Raw genomic sequence first — 23,694 nt, forward strand, 5'->3', positions numbered from 1 at the left:
GCTCAGTTGGCTGGGCATCATTGTCCCATGTACCGGGAGGCTGCTGGTCCGGTCCCGGTCAGGGCACATGCCAGGGCTGTGGGCTTGGTCCCCAGGAGGGGGCGTGCAGGAGGCGAACCAAGCAGTGCATTTATCCACTCACAGCCTGTGCCGCCGCCACTGTACTAGCTCCAAAGTGTTCCCATCGCCCCAATCAAAGCCTCCACACCACACGCAGCCCCTGGCCGTTCCCGGCATCTCTAGACAATCATGTAGCAGTTTCCTGTTTCCGCAGGTCCATTTGTTCTGGACATTTCACCAGAAGTGGACCACGGGTGGTCTTCTGTGCCTGGAGCTCTCCCGCCAGCAAGGTGTTCACGGAGCCAGAAGGGGAAACAACCCGAAGCCCAGCAGCTGAGCTGGGCGGCGCCCGCACGTGGGAGGCTCTGCGCCACAGCAAGCCCTGCTCAGCGGGAGGAGCCGAGTCGCTGACACCCACAGCGCCCGCACGTGGGAGGCTCTGCGCCACAGCAGGCCCTGCTCAGCGGGAGGAGCTGAGTCGCTGACACCCACAGCGCCCGCACGTGCCTGCCGACGCAGAAACAGTAGCTGGACACATAACTGGGCAGATAGCGGTGTTTCCTGGCCTTTCTTTCGTCTCGCGGTGTTTTATCTGATGGAGGGGAATTACCGTGGGTCTCTGTGCTCAACACGGTGGGTCCAGGTGGCAGTCGAGGGCTTATCCCAGCCCCAGCCCAGCCCTGCCCAGCCCAGCGCCCTAGCGAATATCAGGCTCCCTTGCTCTCTCGTGCTGCATTTGTTCTAGGCTTGGACTTGGCACTCAAACTTGTTGAGAGGAAAACCTGTGGCCACTGTGGCCATTCGCTTTTGGAGAAGATGGGCAGGGAGCAGACACGGACACATTTAAAAGCAACACCCAAGACAACGGACGGGAAGCTGGGGTCGATCACCGGCCCGCAGACGAAGGAGGGTGCGCAGTCGGAGCTGCTGGAATGTTCGTGAAGCCACATGGACAGGTGCACTGCCCAGGCCCCCTGGTCCCACACACGATAAAGGAGCACACCTGGGCTCCCTCACCACATTTCCCACTCGGATCCAGCGTGAGCTTCCCCAGCATTTCCAGATGGTCTCACCCCGTTAGGCAGGGCAAGAGGAAAGTAACCCCCCACAGGGTGCCCCCGTCCTTTCTAATGTCAGGTGTGGATGGAGAAAAATAAAGCAGAATATACCAGTGTTTAGGGTTTTCTTTTTTGTGTAAGTTACACACACACACACACACACACACACACACACACTAGAGGTACGGTGCACAAAATTCGTGCACTCGGCGGGGGGGGATGTCTCTCAGCTCAGCCTGTGCCCTCTTGCAGTCCAGGAGCCCTTGGGGGATGTCTGACTGACAACATCTAAGGGGAGCAGGCCTAAGCCATCAGTCAGACATCCTTAGTGCTGCCCGGCTTCTGGGGGAGCGCTGCTCCCCCTGTGGGAGGGCACTGACCACGAGGGGGCAGCTCCTTCATTGAGCGTCTGCCCCCTGGTGGTCAGTGCGCATCATAGTGACTGGCCGTTATGCCGTTCGGTTGATTTGTATATTAGCCTTTTATTATGTAGGATATTTTGGTCATGGAGTAACTGTAGGCCTCCCTGACCTCCTGTGATCTCCAATTCCAAGAGCCTGTCTGAGGGCACTTCTTATCTGGGTCAGGGATGGGGAAGCCGGGAGTGGGGTTGACATCTCGTCCTTGGGAGGCTCATGCTGAACCCTGGTGGCATCTGCTGCAAATGAGACCCCACGAGACCACGTGGAGAAAACAGAACTATTGCCCATGTTTCCTTTCCTTCTGGGAAACTCACCATTTTTCCTTCACCTGCAGGGCATCATGTACCGGAGACCTGAGGTCTCACCACACATTGTAGGCTGTCAAGAGCAGCGACTCTCAAGCATCCTCCTCAGAGCCCGCCTTCCAGGAGTGCGAGGACCACGGAGGGAGCAGGGCGGCAGGCAGCCGCGCTCACCAGGGCCACGCACGCCTAGTGTCTGTTTGGGGCTCCCCTGGGGTCATTGTGAGATGCAAACGCCCCCAGTGTGGGAAACTCACTCATGGAATAGATACCTGTCTGTGGAGCCAGGCTTCACTTTCATCCTCGTGTTTCTGAAATGAAATAAGAGCATTAGAGAAAGGCCTTGGGGCCACCATGTCCATGACCCACAGAGTGAGGCAGTTTGCTTCCCGTGCGCCATGGCTGCATCAGCACAGACAGCGCTGGGGCCGCTCGGGACCAGGCCACAGGTCGGGACCAGGCCACCATCGGGACCAGGCCAATGCTCAGGACTAGGCCACGGCTCAGGATCAGGCCACGGCTTGGGACCAGGCCAATGCTCAGGACCAGGCCACGGCTCAGGACCAGGCCACGGCTCGGGACCAGGCCACGGCTCAGGACCAGGCCACCATCAGGACCAGGCCACGGCTCGGGGCCAGGCCACGGCTCGGGACCAGGCCACGGCTCGGGACCAGGCCAATTCTCAGGACCAGGCCATGGCTCGGGACCAGGCCAATTCTCAGGACGAGGCCACGGCTCGGGACCAGGCCACCGCTAGGGAACCGGCCACGGCTTGGGACCAGGCCACCGCTAGGGAACCGGCCACGGCTTGGGACCAGGCCACGGCTCGGGACCAGGCCACGGCTTGGGACCAGGCCACGGCTCAGGACCAGGCCATGGTTTGGGACCAGGCCACAGCTCGGGGCCAGGCCACAGCTCAGGACCAGGCCACAGCTTGGGACCAGGCCACCGCTAGGGAACCGGCCACAGCTTGGGACCAGGCCACGGCTTGGGACCAGGCCACAGCTCGGGACCAGGCAACGGCTCGGGACCAGGCCACGGCTCGGGACCAGGCCACAGCTTGGGACCAGGCCACGAATCGGGACCAGGCTACTGCTCAGGATGAGGCGGTCTTATAGTGTGGCTCAGAGCCAAAACCAAGTGTCCCCAAACAAGAAATGTCACTCTCCCAGCTCCAAGGACAACTCCATGCAGGTGGAATCCTTTGGAAGATGGGGCACTTTTACCACTTGATGCTCACCCCTGACCAGGCAGGTCCCTATTAGATGGTCACCCCTCACCTGGCAGGTCCCCATTAGATGGTCACCCCTCACCTGGCAGGTCCCCATTAGATGGTCACCCCTCACCTGGCAGGTCCCCATTAGATGGTCACCCCTGACCTGGCACGTGCCCATGTAAAAGCAAACGCAAGTGCTGTTTGTTTTAGGAACTTGTGTGTGCACCCGTACGTGCATATGTGGACTTACCAACTCTGAGTAACAGTCCTTGTTCGGATACATTCAGGGGGTTTAGAAAGGAAATGAGAAGTAGGCCTACCGAAATGCGTGGAGTAAGCCTAATAGAAGATCCAACACATCCTAACTGTGAGCTGGCCCGGGGGTTGGCCTGCCTCCAGGCGCCCAGGGCTGTTGTTGGCCATGGCGTTTCGGTGGCGGACACTCGCAGGGGCACAGGTAAGAATTAGGAGCAATTCCCAGCTTCCTAGCTGGTGTCCATCCTTCCTCCTTCACCTGGAGCGAGCCCTCAGATAACCTGGATCTGCGCTAAGTGATGTGCGAACCCCTCGGTCTCAGTACAGACCGCCACGCCTCACTGAGGCAGTGCAGCGAGAGCTGCTGCGCGGATCCCAAGTCCCAACAGAGTGGCTTTGCAAGCCTTCTCCTCTGCAGTTGGGAATTGAAAATTCAAGGCCAAAAAAAAGGGAGGCACTGAAAGAGCAAGCCCCAGGCGTTCGGCAGTACTGCAGCCACCCACCAGGTGGCACCAATGCAGAGACTTGGATGCAGGCTGCCACCTTGACCAGCAAGCAGCTGAGCGGTTTGCCTGCAGCTACCAAGCCCAAAGGGCTCAAGGGTGGCCTTGCCGAGGCCTGGGTGCTCCCTGCCCGTACCTTGGTGCAGACGCCCGTCGTGGCGTCACACAGGGTGAGGATGGACACGTTCTGCGCCCGGCTCAGCCAGTTCACGGCGACCTTGGTGTTGGTGGCCCACTTCACCATGGTGATGTAGTATTCCCTGGAAACACACAGGCACACAGGTGAGCGGCTTACCGGAGCCACGGGACCAGAGACGGCTCGTCTGGGCCCTGGACACCGGGGCCACAGCAGCAGCATGTGCGGGTGGGGGGGGGGGCTAACTCTGGTGGGAAGGCCCGCCGCACGGAGGAAGGCTCTGTGGGCCACTGCCCTCTCCCGTAGTGACGGGATACCCGACACGTCCTCAGGCTAACCTGGGAAACTGGCTCCGGTGCCCGTGAACTTGGCTTGACAGCCTAGAGGCCACATGCCCGAAAACACCACGGAGCTCTGTGCTGAGGTCGGCAGGAGGGACTGGGGCTGCTGGTGATTAATCCAGTGGCTCAGGGCCCTCCAGCACTGGGATTTTGTTTTAGGGGGGAAAGTACATTTAAGAGGAAGAAGAAAATAAATGCACAGGAGAATATTGGCAGGTTAATTCGAAGAACATTCTGGAGGCCAGCGAACACTCCTCCCATTGCTTGCCCTGTCCACCCCTAGTGAGGACAGCCGCTCAGGACAGCCTCTGTGGTCCTATTGACCCTTTGCCACTGGAGACTGCAGGACGTCGCTCGACAGCTCCCAGCTGGAAAGACACCTCCGTGTACTTTGTAACCACGTCCACGGAAAGGCTGGCGTAGCCCGGGGCTTGCCCTAAGCTCCGCTCACCAGGAGATTCATTGCTGTGTTGACCTCAATCTCCTCGTTTGTTGTCAGGGTTTTAGCCACTTCACCTGAGCCAGGAGCCCGTGGGAAACTGGTCGGTGGAGGGCAGGCCGGGCAACTGCTTGGGGCCGGGTCTTAGACCTTACAGAGAATATGGCGGTGGGTCAGGCAAGGGGAGCCAGCGTTTACGGGTTTCAACCCTCCAGGTTTCCGGACTCTTTGCAGCACCATTTTCTGCGTGTGTCCGCCCAGCGCGCCCAGGCCCGTGGGGTCTGGCTGTGCTTCCCTGACCTGCTCTCTCCCAGGCCTGTGGCTTCTGTGCCCGCTGCAGGCTCGGAGCCGCGTGTGCAATGGTGGGTTTGAGCGGCTCCTCAATATTTGCGCCATAAACACATGGATGCGCTCAGGCCCTTCAAAGCAACTCAAGGCCCAGCCCCCGCTCCAAAGGGAAGACTTTTATTTGAATTACGTCACACATGGTCTGAGTCCCTGCTGGGCAGACGATGAAGAGGCAGGAAGTGGGAGAGCCGTGGGGACGGACACGTGCTCACTCTGCTCGTCAGGTCACGGCGGAGATGCCGATGTTCACGTGGAGGGTGTGGCGCGTGGGTCAGCGACCCCTGCTCCGGCTCTATCAGAAAATAGTCCACCTGGGTGAAGCCAAGGGAGCAAAAGGCACAGCAGCCGCCAACAAGCGCTGCAAGACTCTGGCTGTAAGGGAGGCGGCGGCGATGACGGCCACTGCGGGCCCATGGGCTGGGCCGGCTGGGGGCGGGGGCATGTTCCCTTGCCCACTCACTGCCCTGCCCTCCTGGGAGCACCAGCCAGCACCAACCTCGGCTTTCCTGCCTCGGCGGCATCACAGACACCAATCAACTTAGAATTCAAACAAAACCATCCTACAGGCGGCGGGAGGGAACCCGCCTCAGCCCAGCGGAGCAGGAGCCACGCTGAGGCTCTGCTCGGAGTCCCTCGGAGAAGCGGCCACGCAGCACCCACGGGCGGGGAGAGGAGCGAGGCCTCGCCACCCCGTCTGCGGCCGGACGTCAGGGGTGGGCTCTGTCCTCGGGGAGAACACGAGGTCGTGCGCACATGCGGGTGGAGGAAACCACGCAGAAAACATGAGAGGAGCGCGTGAGGCTAACCTCCAGGGCGAGCTGAGGGGACGACAAAGACGCGAAGGGAAAGGCCAGAGAGATGGACTCGGAGAGGCCGAGGGGGATTCGGCAGCCCTGCCCGGCTCAGGGGCAGGGCCCCCGGGAACGCTCTTCCAGAGTGGCCAGAGTGGGCGACAGGGAGGGGACGTCGAAAGGCAAGAAAGAGATGTTGCGTAGGACGCACCCCTGAGCATGCAGCCCCCCCACGTCCCAGGCCAATGAGTCACTCAGCAAGCGTGCTCTCCCAGGCCCCGTACTCCATGGGCACCGGTGACACATCTGACAAAGGACAGAGGTCTGGCTGCTCCGCTGTTCCCCGGCTCGGGGCCTGATGGCCTGTGACACCCCGGCCTGCTTTAACAACCAACGCAGAGCGCGTCTTCTTGACTAGACCGTCTCTGAGGGCCAGTCACAGGTCAAGGCTTGGAGTCACAGCACAGCATGTGAGAAGATACTTTCTAAAGTCCATTCAGCCCCATCTGGTCCCAAACTGCTACCAATTTGATCACAAAACTTGAATACAAATGCAAAAAGTCCTTATTAGGTGATAAAATAAAATAAAATAAATATTGGGTGAATATTTCATAGAATTAGAAAAATTGAGTAATCTTTTTTCAAGGAAGATTAAAAACAAAAACACAATCAATGAAACAGAAAGACAGTGTTTAAGAGAAAGGACTGCAAACACACTATGCTCCTAGAATAAAAACACTCAATGTGGTCAAGATTTCAAAATCATGGCCATCTGGGGAAGAACTGACTGGGCACAGTAAGTGCTGAATGGCAGCAACCGTACCCGCCCTCCTCACGTTCGTATTTTCAGCACTTTGCACAGCTTGTCCCTCGGGGAGCACTCACATTTGTGAAAGAAAGCCACTCAATTCTAATAGGAAGAGCAAGGAGCTTCTTTTCCAAGAGGGGATCAGCTAATAACATAATTCTAAACTTTATATATAAGAAGAAATGAACAAAAATGGCCAAGATAGTCTTTAAAATAGTCTAACCCTCATGAGAGGGGTGTAGATGAGAAGCTGTTAATACTATAGTCTGGCCCTAGACTTTTTACTGATGTAAGAATCAGTAGGTCTACAAGTCGGTGAACAGCCTTAATCACAATGGTTTCCATAGGCACAGAACAGTGTATATATATAATTTATTATTTTATAAAAGTATCAGACCAAACCAGTGGGGAAAGGAAGATTCATACTACCAATGGTGCTGGGAATATGGCTTAATGATAAAACACACACACACACACACACACACACACACAAACAAACAAAACCCCAAAAACAACAAAACAAAAAAAAAACAAAACAGACAAGCAAATAAAGAACACGTATGCATTTCTAGAAAAAAAAATCTCAAAAGAAAATTTATCCAAATGCTTAATAGCTCGTGGGGTGGCAAGTGATGATTATTTCTATAAAGTGGAGATTACTTCTTAAATAAGAAGGTCATTAAGGAGAAACTGGAGGTTTCCCACGTAAGTTGGTGGATTTATCATGTTTATCATGTTCCTCTCTGTGGAAACCTAACTGTGATGATAATCCTATATAATAAAGATGTAATATGCAAATGGTTGTTACACCGTGAAGCGTAACGACTGACCGAGTCACGACCAGATCAGCAGGAGGGTGGGGCAGCGAGCTACACAGGGGAGGCAGAGAGCTACAGGAGGGGGCAGGGCAGCAAGCTATGAAGGGGGACAAGCTACAGGAGACAGGGCAGCGGGCAGAGAGCTACAGGAGGGCAGCAGCGAGCTACTGGTGCAGGGATTTGTGCGCAGGGCTACTAGTAAGGAATAACACAGGTCTGTTCCCTAACTACTCCTCTGTAGACAGAAGAGTGGTAAGAGGCAAGGCTGGTTGAAAAAGCAGCACCCTAAAATCCCTGCACAGTGGGACCCCGAGAAAATTCTGAGGACTTGAGGTCTAGGTACAATATCATGCAGCAGAGAAATGTGGCTGAACAGGGATTTCATCTGAGAGTCTCTGAATGAGAAAGATGATAAATGAAACCCATTTGGATGCTATTTCAAAATCAAAAGGGCTTTTGGAACAAGAAATAGGTGACCCCCAGAAGAGCAGGTATCAGCGGAACACCAGGCTGGCCATCAGCAACACTGAGCTCCAGAAGCAATGGAGCTCTACCTCCAAATTTGAGGGACAATGGTTTTCAAACTACAGGTCTTCATACTGCTAAAATTTTCAACAAATGTGAGGAAAAGACATTTTTTTGATATTCAAGAATTCGAAAAGTTTGTTCCAATCGTCCTTTCTTAGGAAAACACCTCGAGGATGTCCTCCGGACAGAAGTGGGGGTGAGTCAGGAAGAAGAGATCACACTGGCTCCCAGGAGGGAGTGCAGCAAGGGAAGGCCAGGATGGCTGCGGTCAGGTGTGACAGTGAGCGGCCGGTCCAGACTAGGGCAGGGTAGTGGAGGACCCTCGGAGAGATGGGTCTGGGGGAAAGGGCACTGCAACCGAGCACCTGATAGAGTTTGGAAAATAAAAATGAAAGTCTGATAAAAGCAAATAGTCCAAGTGAAAAATAAAGGCAATATAAAACTGGGAAAAACGAAAAGCAGAACATAAAAGTGACACAGTCACAGAATACTACTCAGCTCTGCCATGCAAGATAATTACTTATAATGAAGTCAATGGTGTTTATTTATGTTAATGTTTTAGAATCAGCCTACAGATAAGTAATGAAGATTTAGTTACGGTTACAAGAAAGAATGCAAATGTCATAAATCTCAACAATACAAAATTTTTAAAAAAAGGCAACAGAAGTTTCAGGGACAGGGAAGGGACCTGTCGGAAAGGGCAGGACTAACATCTTATAAACTGGGAGGTATGATTTCTTGTTTATCATAATGCAATGTGAAGGGAACTTGTGGCAATATTATCTATAATAATAAAAGCGTAATATGCTAATTAAACCGGACATCATTCCGGACGTGATTCCAGACGTCCTTTCAGACAAAGCCGGAGCCAGAGTGAAGCCCAGGTCCCGGGTGCCAGAGGGAAGCTGGTGCCGGCAGCTGGGGGAAGGAAGGCCTATTCTTGCACGAATTTAGTGCATCAGGCCTCTAGGTTAAGTTTATAAAGGTAACCTGCAGAGAAAATAAAATGCACATATAAGGAGAAGGTAGAGGGGTGTAGAGGAAAGTGTGCCAACTTCTTGTCTATCATTTAAAAAGAAAATAAAGGGCTTGGCTGGGTGGTTCAGGCTTGGTTAGAGCATCATCCTGTTACACTGAGGTTGTGGGTTCGGTCCCTGGTCAGAGCACATACAAGAAGCAACCAATGATGCATTAATAAGTGGAACAACAAATTGATGTGCTTTCTCTCTCTCAAATCAATAAAAAGGACAATAAAAATGAATAAATTAATTAGTAGAAAGCAGCAAAAGGAGCATATTCTTGGCGACATGATGTTACTCCCAGGGACATGGTATAAAAGAGTTAAGTGGTCTCCATTCTGGGGTTGGGATGCTGAGAGGCAGAAGGGACTGTTGTTTCCTATTTTAAGCATCAATATGCATTACTTTAGGAAAAGGAAATATAACGCTAAACACAAATGAAAATTAACCAAAAAGGAAATGTGTGGAGTTCTGGAAAAACATTTTAGTGACTCCAGAAAAGGCACAGGGGCCTTGGGACAGACGTCTGCTCTCTGGGTGCACAGGACCTGGGGTGACCGGGCGCACAGGACCTGGGGTGACCGGGCGCACAGGACCTGGGGTGAACGGGCGCACAGGACCTGGGGTGACCGGGCGCACAGGACCTGGGGTGCCCCAGCGCACAGGACCTGGGGTGACCGGGCGCACAGGACCTGGGGTGACCGGGCGCACAGGACCTGGGGTGCCCCAGCGCACAGGACCTGGGGTGACCGGGCGCACAGGACCTGGAGTGACCGGGCGCACAGGACCTGGGGTGCCCCGGCGCACAGGCCCGCGGGTGCCCTGGGCCCTACTGGGCAGACTGAGTTCACAAGAGCAGGCATTTTTTTTCGAGCTCCTCAGGAAGTGAACCGTTAAAAGCAGAGAAAACAGGAGTGGGCAGGTGAGCAAAAGAACACGCAATAGTGTCCACCATTAACCTGGTAGGTGAATAACGTAAGTGTCCATGAGGGGGTAAGGTCAGATCAGATGGCAGCAAGCTGAGGGTGAGGGTTGCTTTAGGGAGAAGGAGGTAAAGGTTGGAAATCCCAACAGCTGGTCTGCTGTGGACTTGAACTCAGATGGTGCCCGTTGGTGCAGGGAGAAGCATGGAGGGCGTGACACAGCATGGTCACCCACACGGGCCCAGGAAGGGCTGCCTGATGCTTTCGGCCTGATCAAGGTCTGAGATGAATTTCCACCAAACCAAACACACAGCTTTTAGCCAGAATGCCCTACACAGACGGGGTCGCCCCTATACTAAACGGGATGCACCTACAAGGACAGGATACAGCTACCTGGATGGGACACACCTACAGGGATAGGATAAACCTACATGGACGGGGCACACCTACATGGACGGGACACACACGGACGGTACGCACCTACACGGACGGACACACCTATACGGACGGGACGCACCTACATGGACGGGACAAACCTACAAGGACGGGATGCACCTACACGGACGGGACGCACCTACACGGATGGGACGCACCTACACGGACGGGACGCACCTACACGGACGGGACGCACCTACAGGGATAGGATAAACCTACATGGACGGGGCACACCTACATGGACGGGACACACTTACACGGACGGGATGCACCTACACGGATGGACACACCTACACGGACGGGACGCACCTACATGGACGGGACAAACCTACAAGGACGGGATGCACCTACACGGACGGGACGCACCTACACGGATGGGACGCACCTACACGGACGGGACGCACTTACACGGATGGGACGCACCTACACCTACATGGACGGGACGCACCTACACGGACGGACACACCTACACGGACGGGACGCACCTACACGGACGGGACACACTTACACGGACGGGACGCACCTACACCTACATGGACGGGACGCACCTACATGGACGGGACGCACATTTATTTTCTGTCCTTCTGAAACAAGAGAAGGAGGAAGCAGCATGTTGCCTTAGCCTTGCGAAGGCTTCCTTTTGTAGGCACTTATGCCAGTTGAAGGGCCCCGCCTGCTCAGGGCTCCTGGGGCTTGGTCCGCAGCCTCTGTGTCTCCTGCACTTTGTAGAGTGGGGCCTTTGCAAGCCTCTCCCAGGCGGGTGCCCCTCCAGTGGGGTTGGCAAACCTGGAGACCTGCTGCCTGAGTCCCGGCTCTGTGTCCTCACGAGGCCTTGTCCCAGGAGAATGGCACTTTCAGAGGTGTCAGCAGAAGCCACAGAGGCTGGGCGGGCTGTGTCCATGGGCAGGGACTTCCAGGCTGGAGGGCAGTTCACAGGCAATGAGGCCTGGGGACCCCACGCGCCCGCCTCCAGCTGGGGAGTCAGTCCAGACAGATGCCTGCTATTCTGTGTGGAGTTCCCAGGCATCTCTGACCGACTCGAGAACCATGAAAAGGGGGCAGATGCTGTGGTCACAGCCACGGCCACGGCCATCTTCCCTGCCTTCCCCCTTCCCACACCTGCGACCCCTGCCCTCGGGTCTCTCCTCATCCATTCCTCGAGGCAAAGGGCAAAGGGCAAAGGGCACGCCTCTTACACATCAGGCCCAGCGCCGCGGCGGGGACCGCAGGGAAAGCTATGACAACTGAGGACGTGGGAGGCGACGGAAACAGCGCTGCCCGGATGGAGAGCGAGGGATGTGGGAATGGGAGAGAGCAATGCAGGTGCATGGCCAGGTGGGAAGGAGGTCACCTGCTGCTGCTGCCGATGCAGCGGGAAGCAGGCGCCTACGGGACGAGCTGTGGTGCCGGGCCCCGCGGCCCGACTGCCCGAGGAGCCTGCTGGTGTCAGTGCAGGTGATGAACACGAAGGCCACTGTGATCTCCTATCAGCTCCTCCCTTTCCCAGCCGCCCAGAAGGATGCAGGGAAAAGGGGTCCTTTCCGAGGGCTCGCTGTGCCCTAGCCTGGGGCTGCGGCAGGTCGCCAGCATCACTCAGAGAGGTAGGGCCTGCCCACAAAGAACAGCAAACAGCAGTGATGTTGGTGGGTGTCTGCGGACAGTCAGCTGAAGATTATGCCACCACAGGAGAGAGGCAGCATTAGAAACAGCGTTTAATAAACCCCAACCCAACCATAAACTAAACCGAAACCCTAACCCTAATCCTAACCCCTAACTCTAACCGTACCCCCTAACCCTAACCTAACCTAATCCTAACCCTAAACCCTAACCCTAACCCTAACTCCACAGGATGGTCCCAGACCCACGGCACTTGGCAATACAAACTCTCAGGCCTCACTCCAGGCCTGCTGAGTCTGAAACTCTCGGGGTGTGGCTGGGACCCCAGGTGACTCGCGCAGCGACGCTCAGGTGGGAGATGCACTGGTCTGCGTGAGCCATGTGACATGCAGGTGAGCAGAGTCTAAGAAAACAAGTCCATGTGCCATTTACCCATAGTCCTCATGTCTGTCTCTGCCTTTGCCCTTACAGACTATCCTCTGAGTGAACGGAGGCACCGCAGGCAGGGGAGGTGCTTTCAATAAAGAGGGGTTGGGCGCAGTTCACGCCCATGATAAATAGAGTAATTAAGAAGGTGAATTGCCCTAACCGGGTTGGCTCAGTGGATACAGCGTCGGCCTGCGGACTGAGGGGTCCCAGGTTCGATTCTGGTCAAGGGCATGTACCTTGGTTGCGGGCACATCCCCAGTAGGGGGTGTGCAGGAAGCAGCTGATCGATGTTTCTCTCTCATCGATGTTTCTAACTCTCTACCCCTCTTCCTTCCTCTCTGTAAAAAATCAATAAAGTATATATTAAAAAAAAAAGAAGGTGAATGAACTAACCCTAACCTAGTCCTGAGACAGGGTCCAGATGCGGTGAGTTACCAAAGCTCTTTGATCATCACAGACAATAAGTCGTCGCATTTTGAGAATCATAGAACTTGCATTTTATAAAGAACACAACACCAAAATGTAAGCAGGAAGCAAAGATTCCTGAAGGGAATGATACTAATTTTCTCTTTATTCTAAAACACGCTATCTTCCCACAAATATGTTCATTCCAGGAGCATTTAGTCAGGCTCAGAGCCATAGGCACGGCGCTGGATGCTGGCAGCCATGGGGCCAAACCCTTGCCGTATGGGGGGCTCACAGTTGGTGGGGAGACAGACTCGCAGCCCCTAACTTCTGCCCAGGTAAGCACAGCTCTACCAGGAGGAAGCATGTGGAGGGGCGCTTACTGAAAGGCCCGTTGGCTGAGGGACACATTCCCACGGACCTCCAGAGAGGAGCCCTCACACCCAGCCCAGCGGCTCTTCTTGGTGAGCAGTGTGTGCGTTTTCATCGGTTGTTTGTTTGCCATGAAATACTGATGGCACACCATCCCTCGTGCAGGGGTGAATGTGCCTGTCACATCTCGCTATTCCAAATTCTGGCAGAGCTTCCGACAGTCGTGTGCCAAGAAAGGGTGAGGAACAACAGGCTTGTTTGTCTACTGAAATGGAGAGCCTGCGATTAATGCTGTCATTTTAAAAGCATTGTTTATTCCATGGATCAAGCTAGAGCAAAGAAATACCATGCGTAACAAATTTAAAAATGTTCTTTAACAAAAAGACATCGTTGAGCAGAATGAAAGGACACCGGGTCCCCAAAGTCCCCTGTGATGCAGCGTGTGCCTCCGCGTACGCCGAGGGCAGTCACATGACCGTGAAACCATCTGCAGGCAGGCTGCATGTTGCAAAATGCAAAAATACTACGTGATGTAGATTTCCACAATCTCACTTTCAAGGTAGGCACAGATCATGTTACCCTTTCCTTCTGTCTCAGGCACTGGCCCTAATGCAGGCCAACTGTCAGGAGGCGGTAGAAGGAAGTGAGAGGTGTGGCATCTTAGGAACCGTGGAGTCCTTACTCAATAGTTTATATGCTTTGAGCTTGAAGGGATCTGTTGAATAGAAGAGGTGGAGGCCAGTCTCATGCCCCTTTTCTAGCCTTCATTTTCACACACTCAGCTATCCACCATCCATCCACCCACCATCCATCCATCATCTATCATTCATCATACCTCCACCCATCCACCCATCCACTTACCCATCCACCATCCATCCACTCACCCATCCACCATCCATCATTCATCATACCTCCACCCATCTACCCATCATCCACCCATCTACTATTCATCCATCCATCCACCTTCCATCCATCTACCATCCATCCATCCACTCACTCATCCACTCATCCATCCATCATCCATCCATCCATCCTCCACCCTCCATCCACCCACCCATATACCTGACCTGTCCACTCAATAGATATTAAACACCCTTGTGCACTGAGATTCCTGTGTCATTCGAGGATGAGCTGGATGTCTTCCTTGTGACGCTGCAGGCCCCCTCCCCCTTTCCCACCATGCTCTCTCTGTGCCCATGAGAGGGAAAGGCTCACCATACAGGTGGCATCAAGGGGCTCTGGCTGCCCCCTAGGAGCACCCATAGGAGATCCAAGGGTGAGAGAGAGGAAAAGTGGGCATTTGCTTCCATGACTCCATACAGTCCATCAAACCAAGTCCCTCGTCCCTGTTGGTGGCTGCTGCACTAGGCTCTCTGTCCCCAGGATCCTGTACTGCTCCCCCGTCCCCTCAGGCCTAGAATGGTCACAGGGACCCAGCTGCCTCTGACTTCTGGACACTACCCATTCCTGGTGGGACTCCTCCCTGCCCTCTCCTTCACCAGCTCTGCCTGGTTCAGCACTGTTGGAATGAACCCCTTTCTTTCCTGAGGGGACACAGATACAGAGAGAACCACACTAGCCCCCCTGGGCCTCCCCTCCCCTTTCCCTAGAGACCTTCACCTGAGGTCCAGGCCACAACTGAGGCTCAAACGTGCCAGGGAGCATACTGAGCCCTGCTGGACTCAGAGGCAGACGCGTCCTGAGATGCCCACTTTCCCCCATTATAGACGAAGGACCTGAGAGCGACTTCGGGCTCAGGCAGCTCCAATGACCACCCCGCTCCCCAGCCAGGGCCTTGCTGACCCTGCCTGGCACTGCCTCCGTGACCATGTCCCCACTCGCTGTGCCTCAGATGCGGCCAAGTCTTGTGCAGACAGAGAAATGTCCTGACCGTCTGGCCACACTGAGCTCAGAGGCCTGTGCCATCTGCTCAAGGTCAAGAGCCGCTCAGGTGTTTCTAGAACTGGTACCTCTGTGAGGGCGGGATGGGGAGCAGCGTTCCCATGGCAACCTCACCTTGGCAACCTGCATCTCTGGGATTGGTTCTAGCACCTGCTCCTCAGCTCCCGCCACCCTTGTCCTCACCCTGTCCTGGCCATGGGGCAGCTGCCTCCTTCTAAACCTCTGCTGTCCCCATTGCACAGTGAACTCGGTGAGGCCACGTCAGCACAGCTGAGCACGTGTCACAGCTGCCTGCTGCTCTCTCCTGACCGAACTGGAGCCTGGTCCTCTCCTGAGCTCTGCTTGTCCCCAGCGTGGAAGGTGCCCCATACAGCTCCTCCTGGGCAGCAGCTGACCTCACGGGGCACTTTCCTCGCGACGCCCTGGTGCTTGCCCTGCCTGGCAGCTTCCCCTCTCCCTGGGCTCCTTCTCCCCCCAGGGGAGAAAGGCGAGTTTCTGCTGGGTCGGAGAGGGGCACAGTGTCAGGCAGCCCTGCTTTTCTCCCGGTTACAACAGTCTTTCTAGTAAAGTCTCTCGATCGAAGTCCAGAGTTTTTTGGACATAATCACACTTCAGGAAGCGGGTCCGTCCAGGGGAGAGCCATCAGCCCCGGTGAGTGACCTTAGGCGGCACCTGGGCCTCTGCCCCTCAAATGACAGTGGAGTGGCCCCTTCCGTGTGCAGAGTCTCACCAGGACTCTCCCCAGACACAAAGGCCCGCTGACGAGGATGAGACTGTGGAGGCGCACCCGGCCGATTTCAGGCAGAGACAAGAGAACTGCGAGGAGGGAATGGCCACCGGGGCCGTGGAACTCAGCGCAGGAGACAGTGACCTGTTGTCAGGTGTCGGGGAGGGGAAGAGAGTCACCCCAAGCCCAGGAGCAGGGCTGCGGGAACTCAGTCCCTGGGAAACGCGCCTGGCGGGGGTGGAGGAAGGAGTGATCCCCCCTCACCAGTCCCTCTGTGGGGCCCTGTCCGCACCCCTCAGCTCCCTGGCTGTGGCACCGCCATGGGAGGGCGCTCAGAACACTGACGGTGACCAGGGGCTCGCTGGGTGGGTGGGGAAGGGTCTGCTCACAGCGTCCTGGGCGCCAGGGGAGCCTGAGCGGACAGAGCGGCCACAGAGGCGCCAGGGACGCCGGGCCAGGACCCCGCCCGGGCCCCGGCCTGGCCGGGAGTGAATCTGCGGTGGCCGTACAGGTCGCCAGCCCTCCGTGGGCCTCCGTCTCCCTGTGGTTGTGGAGGAGGTGCGAGGGGCATAAGGGACATGCCGAGCCCTTCCGGAAACAGCCCCAGGAAGGAAGCCCTTCCGGGGACCAGAGCCAGGGCAGACCTGCTGGGTGGCAGCTCTGACCCCCGCCGCTCACCCCCAGCGCACGCCAGCACCTTCAACACGAGGGGGTACGTTTTGCCAAACCCCGTGGTCCTGCGCTGCCATCAAAGCCACGCCTGGACTTGCCGGCCGTGGCCCCCACAGCCTGTACCTGCCACGTCGGCCCTGAGTGTGCTGTCACCCAGCCTCAGGGGCCTCGCGACGTGGCCTTGGCAAGCCTTGGGCAGCGTGTCGCCGACGTCCTCGAGTGTCAGCGCTGCTCTTCGGCTGGCAGAGCTTGTCACCAGCAGAGGTGCTTACTGAAGGGGGTGGGCAAGGCAGAAGCCATGTTCTTTTCCACTGTCTCCTGCCAGACGGCTCGCCATCTATTCAGTGTTTCGGAACAACCTGGCCGCCTTTCCAAACGGCACAGCCATGTGGAACACGCTTTCTTCCCTGGGACCTGCTTGTCCGGACACGCACGGCTCAGGGTTCCAGGCCCTAAAGCACCGGGCGTTTCCCCTGAGAGCACCAGAACCCGGGACCAACAGTAACGCTGTGAAGCCCCTTTTCAGTGACCAACGTCACTCCTCTGGCCCGGAGCATCTCCGCTTCTGCAATCACCATGAGTGGCTTCTTGCCCTCATGGATAACAGACCACACCTGACCGGACACTGAACACAGCAGTTGTCCGTGAGCTGATGGAGGACTGCTGCCTAAGACGAACCCCTGGGAATCGGAATGTCCCTGGCCATCCCCCGACACATGCAGTGGAAGCAGAGATAGGCCCAGCTCTGAGGGCAATAGAGAGCATTCATGCATCTGTGGTCCATACCCAGAGCACTCTCACATTTCAAAGTCACGTCAGGTAAAATACATACCTTCCCGCAGTCATTGATGGGAGGGCAGAAGCCTGGATTAGAAACATGTTAGTAGATAGCGGATGCAGGGATGGAGGTGGGGACATTGGACAGTGCGACAGTTTTCCCATTCCACTGAAACCATTGCTACGGAGAGGGCCTTGTCCACCTGGGACACACTTCAGAATCGCCCAAGAAGCTTAAAAACAAAAACAAACTCACACCACACCCCTGATGACAGAAACCAAGAAGGAGATTTAATTGCAATTAAATCTTGCAATATAGCTTGTGCCACCTGAGAGTGTAAGCAGGAAGTGGAACATGCTATGTTTCATAGCTCTGGGGCAATGACACGAGCAGTGGGTTAGGTATCAGGGTCTTGTGTTCATCCTGGTTCTATCTCTGATTAAGAACCCAGCTATTGGCAACTCAGGTGGTGATGGTGCTTGTGGATGTAGTGGTGGCGGTGGTGAAGGTAGTGGTTGAAGTGATGGTGGTGACAAAGGTGGTGGTGATGGTGCTGGTGATGGTAGTGGTGGTGGTGATGAGTGGTCATGATGATGGTGGTAATGGTGGTAATGGAGGTGGTGGTGATGGTGATGGTGGTGGTGGTGGTGGTGATAATGGTGGTAGTGGTGGTGGTGGTGGTGGTAATGGTGGTGATAGTGGTGATGGTGATGGTGGTGGAGGTAATGGTGGTGATGGTGATGGTGGTGGTGGTAGTGGTAATGGTGGTGGTGGTTGTGGTATTGATGGTCATTGTGGTGGTGGTGGTGATAGTGATGGTGGTGATAGCAGTGGTGGTGGTGGTGGTGATGGTGGTGATGGTGATGGTAATGGAGGTGGTGGTGATGGTGATGTTGTTGGTTATGGTAGTGGTGGTGGTGATGAAGGTGGTCATGATGATGGTGGTAATGGAAGTGGTGATGGTGATGGTAATGGTGGTTATGGTGGTAATGATGGTGACAGTGGTGATGGTGGTGGTGGTGGTGGTGGTAATATGGTGGTGTTGTGGTATTGATGGTCACTGTGGTGGTGGTGGTGGTGGTGATAGTGGTGATGGTGATGGTGGTGGTGGTGGTAATATGGTGGTGTTGTGGTATTGATGGTCACTGTGGTGGTGGTGGTGGTGATAGTGATGGTGGTGATGGTGGTGGTGGTGATGGCGGTAATGGAGGTGATAGTGGTGATAGTGGTAGAGGTAATGGTGGTGATGGTGATGGTGATGGTGGTGGTGGTGGTAATGTGGGGGTAATGATAGTAGTGGTTGTGGTGGTGATGGTGTGGTGATGATGGTGGTGGTAGTGATGGTGGTGGTAACAGAGGTGATGGTGGTGGTGGGGGTAATAGTGGTAATGGTTGTGGTGGTGATGGTGTGGTGATGGTGGTGGTGGTGAAGCTAGTGGTGGTGGTATAATGTTGTGGCATGAGGCTCAGGTCATTAAGATTGAGGACCCTGATTTTCTGTGATGTTTCGTTGCCTGATTATCTCTGTCTAATCCCTAGCCCTTAGCAAAGCCTTGCACTGGAGTAGATGGGCGGCCAATCTCTATACAAGCCCAGATTTTGTACAGGAAGAAGGCTGCACTCCTCTCCGGGTCAGCATGGGGTTGCATGGGTGATGCATGTGGAGGAGACAGAGAAAGCCAGGAGAATCTCAGCTGCTGGGAATTTGCAGAAATACAGAGGTTACTGTGTGCAGTCAGAAGCAGCGAGCTGCCCACAGACATCAATGTGCTAGGGGTCCCCACAGTGCTGAGCGAGGAAAGAGGAAACAGATCTACACGCACATATAAATGTCTATCTCTACCTCTACCTCTACCCTCCCTCTCCCACTCCCTCTCCCTCTCCCTCTCCTTCTCCCTCTACCTCTATCTACTTCTACCTCTCCCTCTATCTACCTCTACCTCTATCTATCCCTATCCATATCCATATCCCTATCCCTATCCCTATCCCTATCCCTATCCCTATCCCTATCCCTATCCCTATCCCTATCTATCTCTATCTCTATCTCTATCTCTATCTCTATCTCTATCTCTATCTCTATCTCTATCTCTATCTCCCTATCTCTATCTTCTCTTTCTGTCTCTATCTCTATCTCTGTCTCCATGCATCACAATGCCATCTATGTAAGGTAAGTGCACACACACACACACACACACACTGCATGTTTTACAAACATTAACAGGGACAAAGGGTACTCAGATGCATTTTAAGCAGGTGCCAATGAAGTGGGGGAGGGGGGAGAATGGATAGAGAATAAGTTTGAAAAGGAAAACCCACCACAAATAAAACAAGAGAGGCTGTCATCCAGCAGGGACGGTGTGCTATGAGCTGAGCAGATCCTAAATCCTGGTCCGGAAGATTGAAATGAGTAAGGTGAGTAAGATGACATAAAAACGAGTGGCCTTTGGGCCTTTCATGGGCTGCGGGAGGTGGGGCAGGGGAGTGTGGCCCTGGGCCCAGTGCTGGCGTCCTTCTCGGGCTGTGCTGCAGGCCGTCAGGAAACTGCGTGGGGCGGCGGCCGTGGTCACCCGAGTCGGTGTTTGGAGGAGAGAGAATACCATCAGCACAGGTACTTGGCTCCTGACCGGACGACCTGCCGCGTGTCTCCCAGCTTCACCCCACTCTCAGCTCAGGGGCTCTGAGAGGCTGGAACCCAGCAAAGCAACTGTGCTGGTTTCATTGGTGTGGCCGCTTCCCACGTGACGCTGTAGAAACCGAAGGACAGGGCTGCCGTGCGGAGTGACAGCTCCACCGGGACACACTGTCCTCCGGGTGTCCAGCACTCTCTCAGTGTGGCCAGGCATCGCCGCCTCCCTGTGGTCCTGGGTCACCACTGTCATCTTTATCATAAACATTTCCCAGGTGACCTCAGCGTTGCTCCTGGGATCATGTGTGGACAGGCCTCTTCCACCTGTGGCCCCGGCAGCATCTTTACGGCCGCTGACCCTGTGCTGTCCTGGCTCTGGGCTGCGATGACCGGCGGAGAGGCCAGGGTGGTGCCTGGTGGTGGCGCACACAGCAGAGTTTCCGGTGGGCCACACTGGTGGGCTGGTACTTTTTAATGTGATGTATTTCTTTGTCGCCGTCTGCCCTGCCTAGGTCTTCGAGGACAGTGGTTAGGTCTCCTTCCTACTTAAAACTCTGCACAAAGTAGGCATCTGATTTTTAACTTTGGCAGTGCTGAGGGAAACCAGAATAGGTCACCCAAAATAGGCTTTGGACATGACGGCTATTCTGAGCTGAAGGCCATGAAAGCAGCCCCTCCCCCTTTCTGTCAGAGGCCGGGGGGTGGGGGTGGGGTTGCAGGGAAAGTCTCCTTTTCCTGGGGACAGAGCTGAGCTCAGAGGCAAGCCCCGGGAACCACAGATGAGCCCCGGGAACCACAGACGAGCCCCGGGAACCACAGACGAGCCCCGGGAACCACAGATGAGCCCCGGGAACCACAGACGAGCCCCGGGAACCACAGACGAGCCCCGGGAACCACAGATGAGCCCCGGGAACCACAGACGAGCCCCGGGAACCACAGACGAGCCCCGGGAACCACAGATGATCCTCAGGAACCCACAGACGAGCCCCAGGAACCACAGACAAGCCCCGGGAACCACAGATGAGCCCCGGGAACCACAGATGAGCCCCGGAACCATAGATGAGCCCCGGAACCATAGACGAGCCCCGGGAACCACAGACGAGCCCTGAGAACCACAGATGATCCCCAGGAACCCACAGACTAGCCCCGGGAACCACAGACGGTCCCTGGGAACCACAGACTGTACCCAGGAACCCACAGAAGAGCCCCGGGAACCACAGACGAGCCCCGGGAACCACAGACGAGCCCCTGGAACTGCAGACAAGCCTTCCTCAGAGTCCCTCCCACAGCCTGCATCGGGAAACGGAAGCTGCGTCCTCTGCCTGCCAATGCGCTACAAATGACCTTTCCCACTGCAGGCGCTTTGAGTTACTTTTCATTGAGATTTTTTGTCACGTGGCGTGGGCTACACGTGTTAATAAACCACCTGATTTTGTCTTGTTAGCGCCCAGCTGAGAGCCTGGGGTGGGTAGAGGACAGTTTTGCGTCCCCTCCAGCGTCCTTCTGAGATGAAAGGTGCCGGCAGCAGCGGGAGAATCGCACTCTTCGGGAATCCCCTCGGCACCACGGCTGAGTGAAGCTGCTCCCTGCACAGAGGTGTGCTGAGCGCATGCTCCGCCCGGTCCTGCTGGGGCTGCAGTCACACCAAGGGCCTGCCGCCTGGCCTCTCCCTGCCGGGCGGCGGGCGGTGGGACGCAGAGATGGAGTGTGCAGACACTTTGCCAGGAAACTAAGGCAGGGAGTGGGCCGGGCATTCGGCTGGCCCTGTGGTCATGTGGGCGGAGCTGGTCAGGCAGCGGGAGCCCTGGGCCAAGTCCCTACAGAAGGGGAACCCAGCCTTGTCACTGCAGGGCCGCAGGACAGGCCTGGGCAGCCACAGCGGGCGGCCGGGCCTGAGGGCACCGCGGCAAGTCTGGCCTTCACCCTGAGGGACAGGAGACCCAGCGGGGCTCTAGCAGAGGGAGCGTGCGATCTGCGCCGCTTTAGAGGTGACTCAGGGTGTTCTGTTTGGGTGCCATGTAGCGATGGTTAGGAAATGGACCCTAAACCCGTGGGAGGCACACAGGACCCCGGGTGCTCCTCCGGGGCTGGCGTGGCTTCCCGTGGCGTGGCGTGGGCGGTGTCTGCAGAGCGAGCCTTCCCTGGAGCTCACAGTGAGGGCCCCGTTGAACCCATAACCCAGCAGACGTCCCCTCACACTTGTGTCCCACGGTCCCTGCACACCCAGCTTCTCCAGCCCTGCGGCCTGGTTCTAACACCTCACTGGTTCCCTTTGTAACCGCATGCTCACTGCCTGCCCGAGAGTCACAACCTGACCAGGGGGAGTGGCCACGGTGGGTGGGTGGGCGGGGGGGGGGGGGTATGAACCAGAGGTTCCGAGGATGAGGCCGGGCTGAGTCCCCCAGGGGAGAGCGCCAGGGACAGGTGGACTTTACAGCCAGGACACGGAGGGCGCCCACGAGCCACCCCTGCCTGTGCGGAGCGCATTCTCTCATTCCGTTGCCACAACCACCCTGAGAGTAAACACGTCTCTTACTAATATTCATCTCATTGTGCAGCGGAGGAAACTGAGGCAGGACCCAGGCCAGACCAGGATGGGAACTCAGGCAGTTGTCACTGTCAACCAGCCGACCTCGACGGGGGGGGGGGGGGGGGGGGGCACCGGGCAGTGACCGAGACGTCTGTGATTGTCACACTGAGGGAGGTGCTCTGACCCAGTGAGCAGAGGCCGGGACTGCTGACCACGACAGCGCCAGGGCGTCCCCACAGCAGAGGCTCTGGCCCCAGACGCCGGTGGCAGACACTGCCCTCAACAGGTGCTGCCACCTCCAGACTAATCAGCACCCCCCCCCCCCCCGCTTTCTCCTGCCCCCTCCCCCTGCATTGCTCACTCAGCCCCCAGGCTCAGGTGCCCTCTGTGCCTCCCCACCCACCGCACCCTCAGTCTCATGGGTGGCGGATAATAACTGCTCAGGAAACAGATGCCCGAGGCGCACGGTGTCTGATCTGTCCGTGCACCTGGGACAGTGTGAGGGAGTGTGACAGGGAGGGGCTGCGACAGGGTGGCCCCGCAGACGGTATGACAGCCTCGCACTGCGCACTGCGGAGAAAGGGCATGACCAATAGCGCAGGAAAGGAGAGCGAGCGGCCCTGATGGTGGACCGAGCTCGGGCTGGGAGGAAGCTTGTGCTTCCTGCCCCCGGAGCAGACCAGCCTGCGGCAGCAGCACCATCAAATCAAGTGAGGTTTCCAGTGCGCTCCAGCCCATGGCTCCCTGTTCCAGGGGACGCCATATTAATTCAGTGAGTCTGCTGGGCGGGCCCCGGAGGTGGGCAGGGAGGGGCTGCGGGAAAGCAGGCATGTGTGGGCATCAGGAGAAGGTGGAGCAATGAGCAGCGCTTCTTCTCCCCCAGCCAAGCAGTGCCAGCGCCACAGGTCTCAGTCCGGGACCAGCGATGGGTGCACACGCAGGGCCCACTCCCCGGGGAGAGGCTGCAAGAGTCAGGCCTGGGGACGGGAGGCGAGAGGGGGATCAGTCCCGGGCGGGACACGCGCAGGGAGCCCTTCGCCTGAGGCGCTTACACACTTTACAGTCCCTGAAGGAGGACGGTTAGACTCCCCACCCCGCCCATGGCGTCCTACAGGAGCTCCTCTGCGGACGGGGGCAGGGGGTGACCGTGGGCGTCACAGCCAAAGACGCCCCACTCAGACCAGCAGAACCACCGGCTCACTCCTCCGGCCCTGAGCCGGGAGCGCCAGGAGCT

The 23,694-nt window shown here is 56.4% G+C and overlaps 2 protein-coding genes across 4 annotated transcripts in view; one reads left to right on the forward strand and one right to left on the reverse strand.

The window, feature by feature from the left end:
* Positions 1 to 23,694, reverse strand: part of DPP6 (dipeptidyl peptidase like 6) — a 609,552-nt gene that overhangs the window by 40,032 nt on the left and 545,826 nt on the right. For all 3 annotated transcript variants that reach the window (XM_059711373.1, XM_059711371.1, XM_059711372.1), the window contains exons 11-12: positions 3,953 to 4,076; positions 2,115 to 2,153 (exon numbers count right to left, since the gene is read on the reverse strand). In XM_059711373.1, the coding sequence (XP_059567356.1) occupies positions 2,115 to 2,153; positions 3,953 to 4,076 (163 nt within the window). The remainder of the gene's footprint in view (positions 1 to 2,114; positions 2,154 to 3,952; positions 4,077 to 23,694) is intronic.
* Positions 17,628 to 18,491, forward strand: LOC132211390 (uncharacterized). The gene is made up of 2 exons (XM_059656084.1): positions 17,628 to 17,869; positions 17,922 to 18,491. The coding sequence occupies exons 1-2, from the start codon at positions 17,777 to 17,779 to the stop codon at positions 18,441 to 18,443; spliced, it is 615 nt and encodes a 204-aa protein (XP_059512067.1). The 5' UTR covers positions 17,628 to 17,776; the 3' UTR covers positions 18,444 to 18,491.

Source organism: Myotis daubentonii, chromosome 10 (assembly GCF_963259705.1).
Source record: "Myotis daubentonii chromosome 10, mMyoDau2.1, whole genome shotgun sequence".
Classification (NCBI taxonomy): Eukaryota; Metazoa; Chordata; class Mammalia; order Chiroptera; family Vespertilionidae; genus Myotis; species Myotis daubentonii.

Excerpts from the sequence above, each read along its gene's own strand:
- LOC132211390 (XM_059656084.1), top strand. The coding sequence starts at position 17,777 with ATGGTGCTTGTGGATGTAGTGGTGGCGGTGGTGAAGGTAGTGGTTGAA. Across the intron at positions 17,870-17,921 it reads TGATGGTGCTGGTGATGGTA|GTGGTGGTGATGGTGATGGT; the intron begins GTGGTGGTGGTG and ends GTGGTAATGGAG.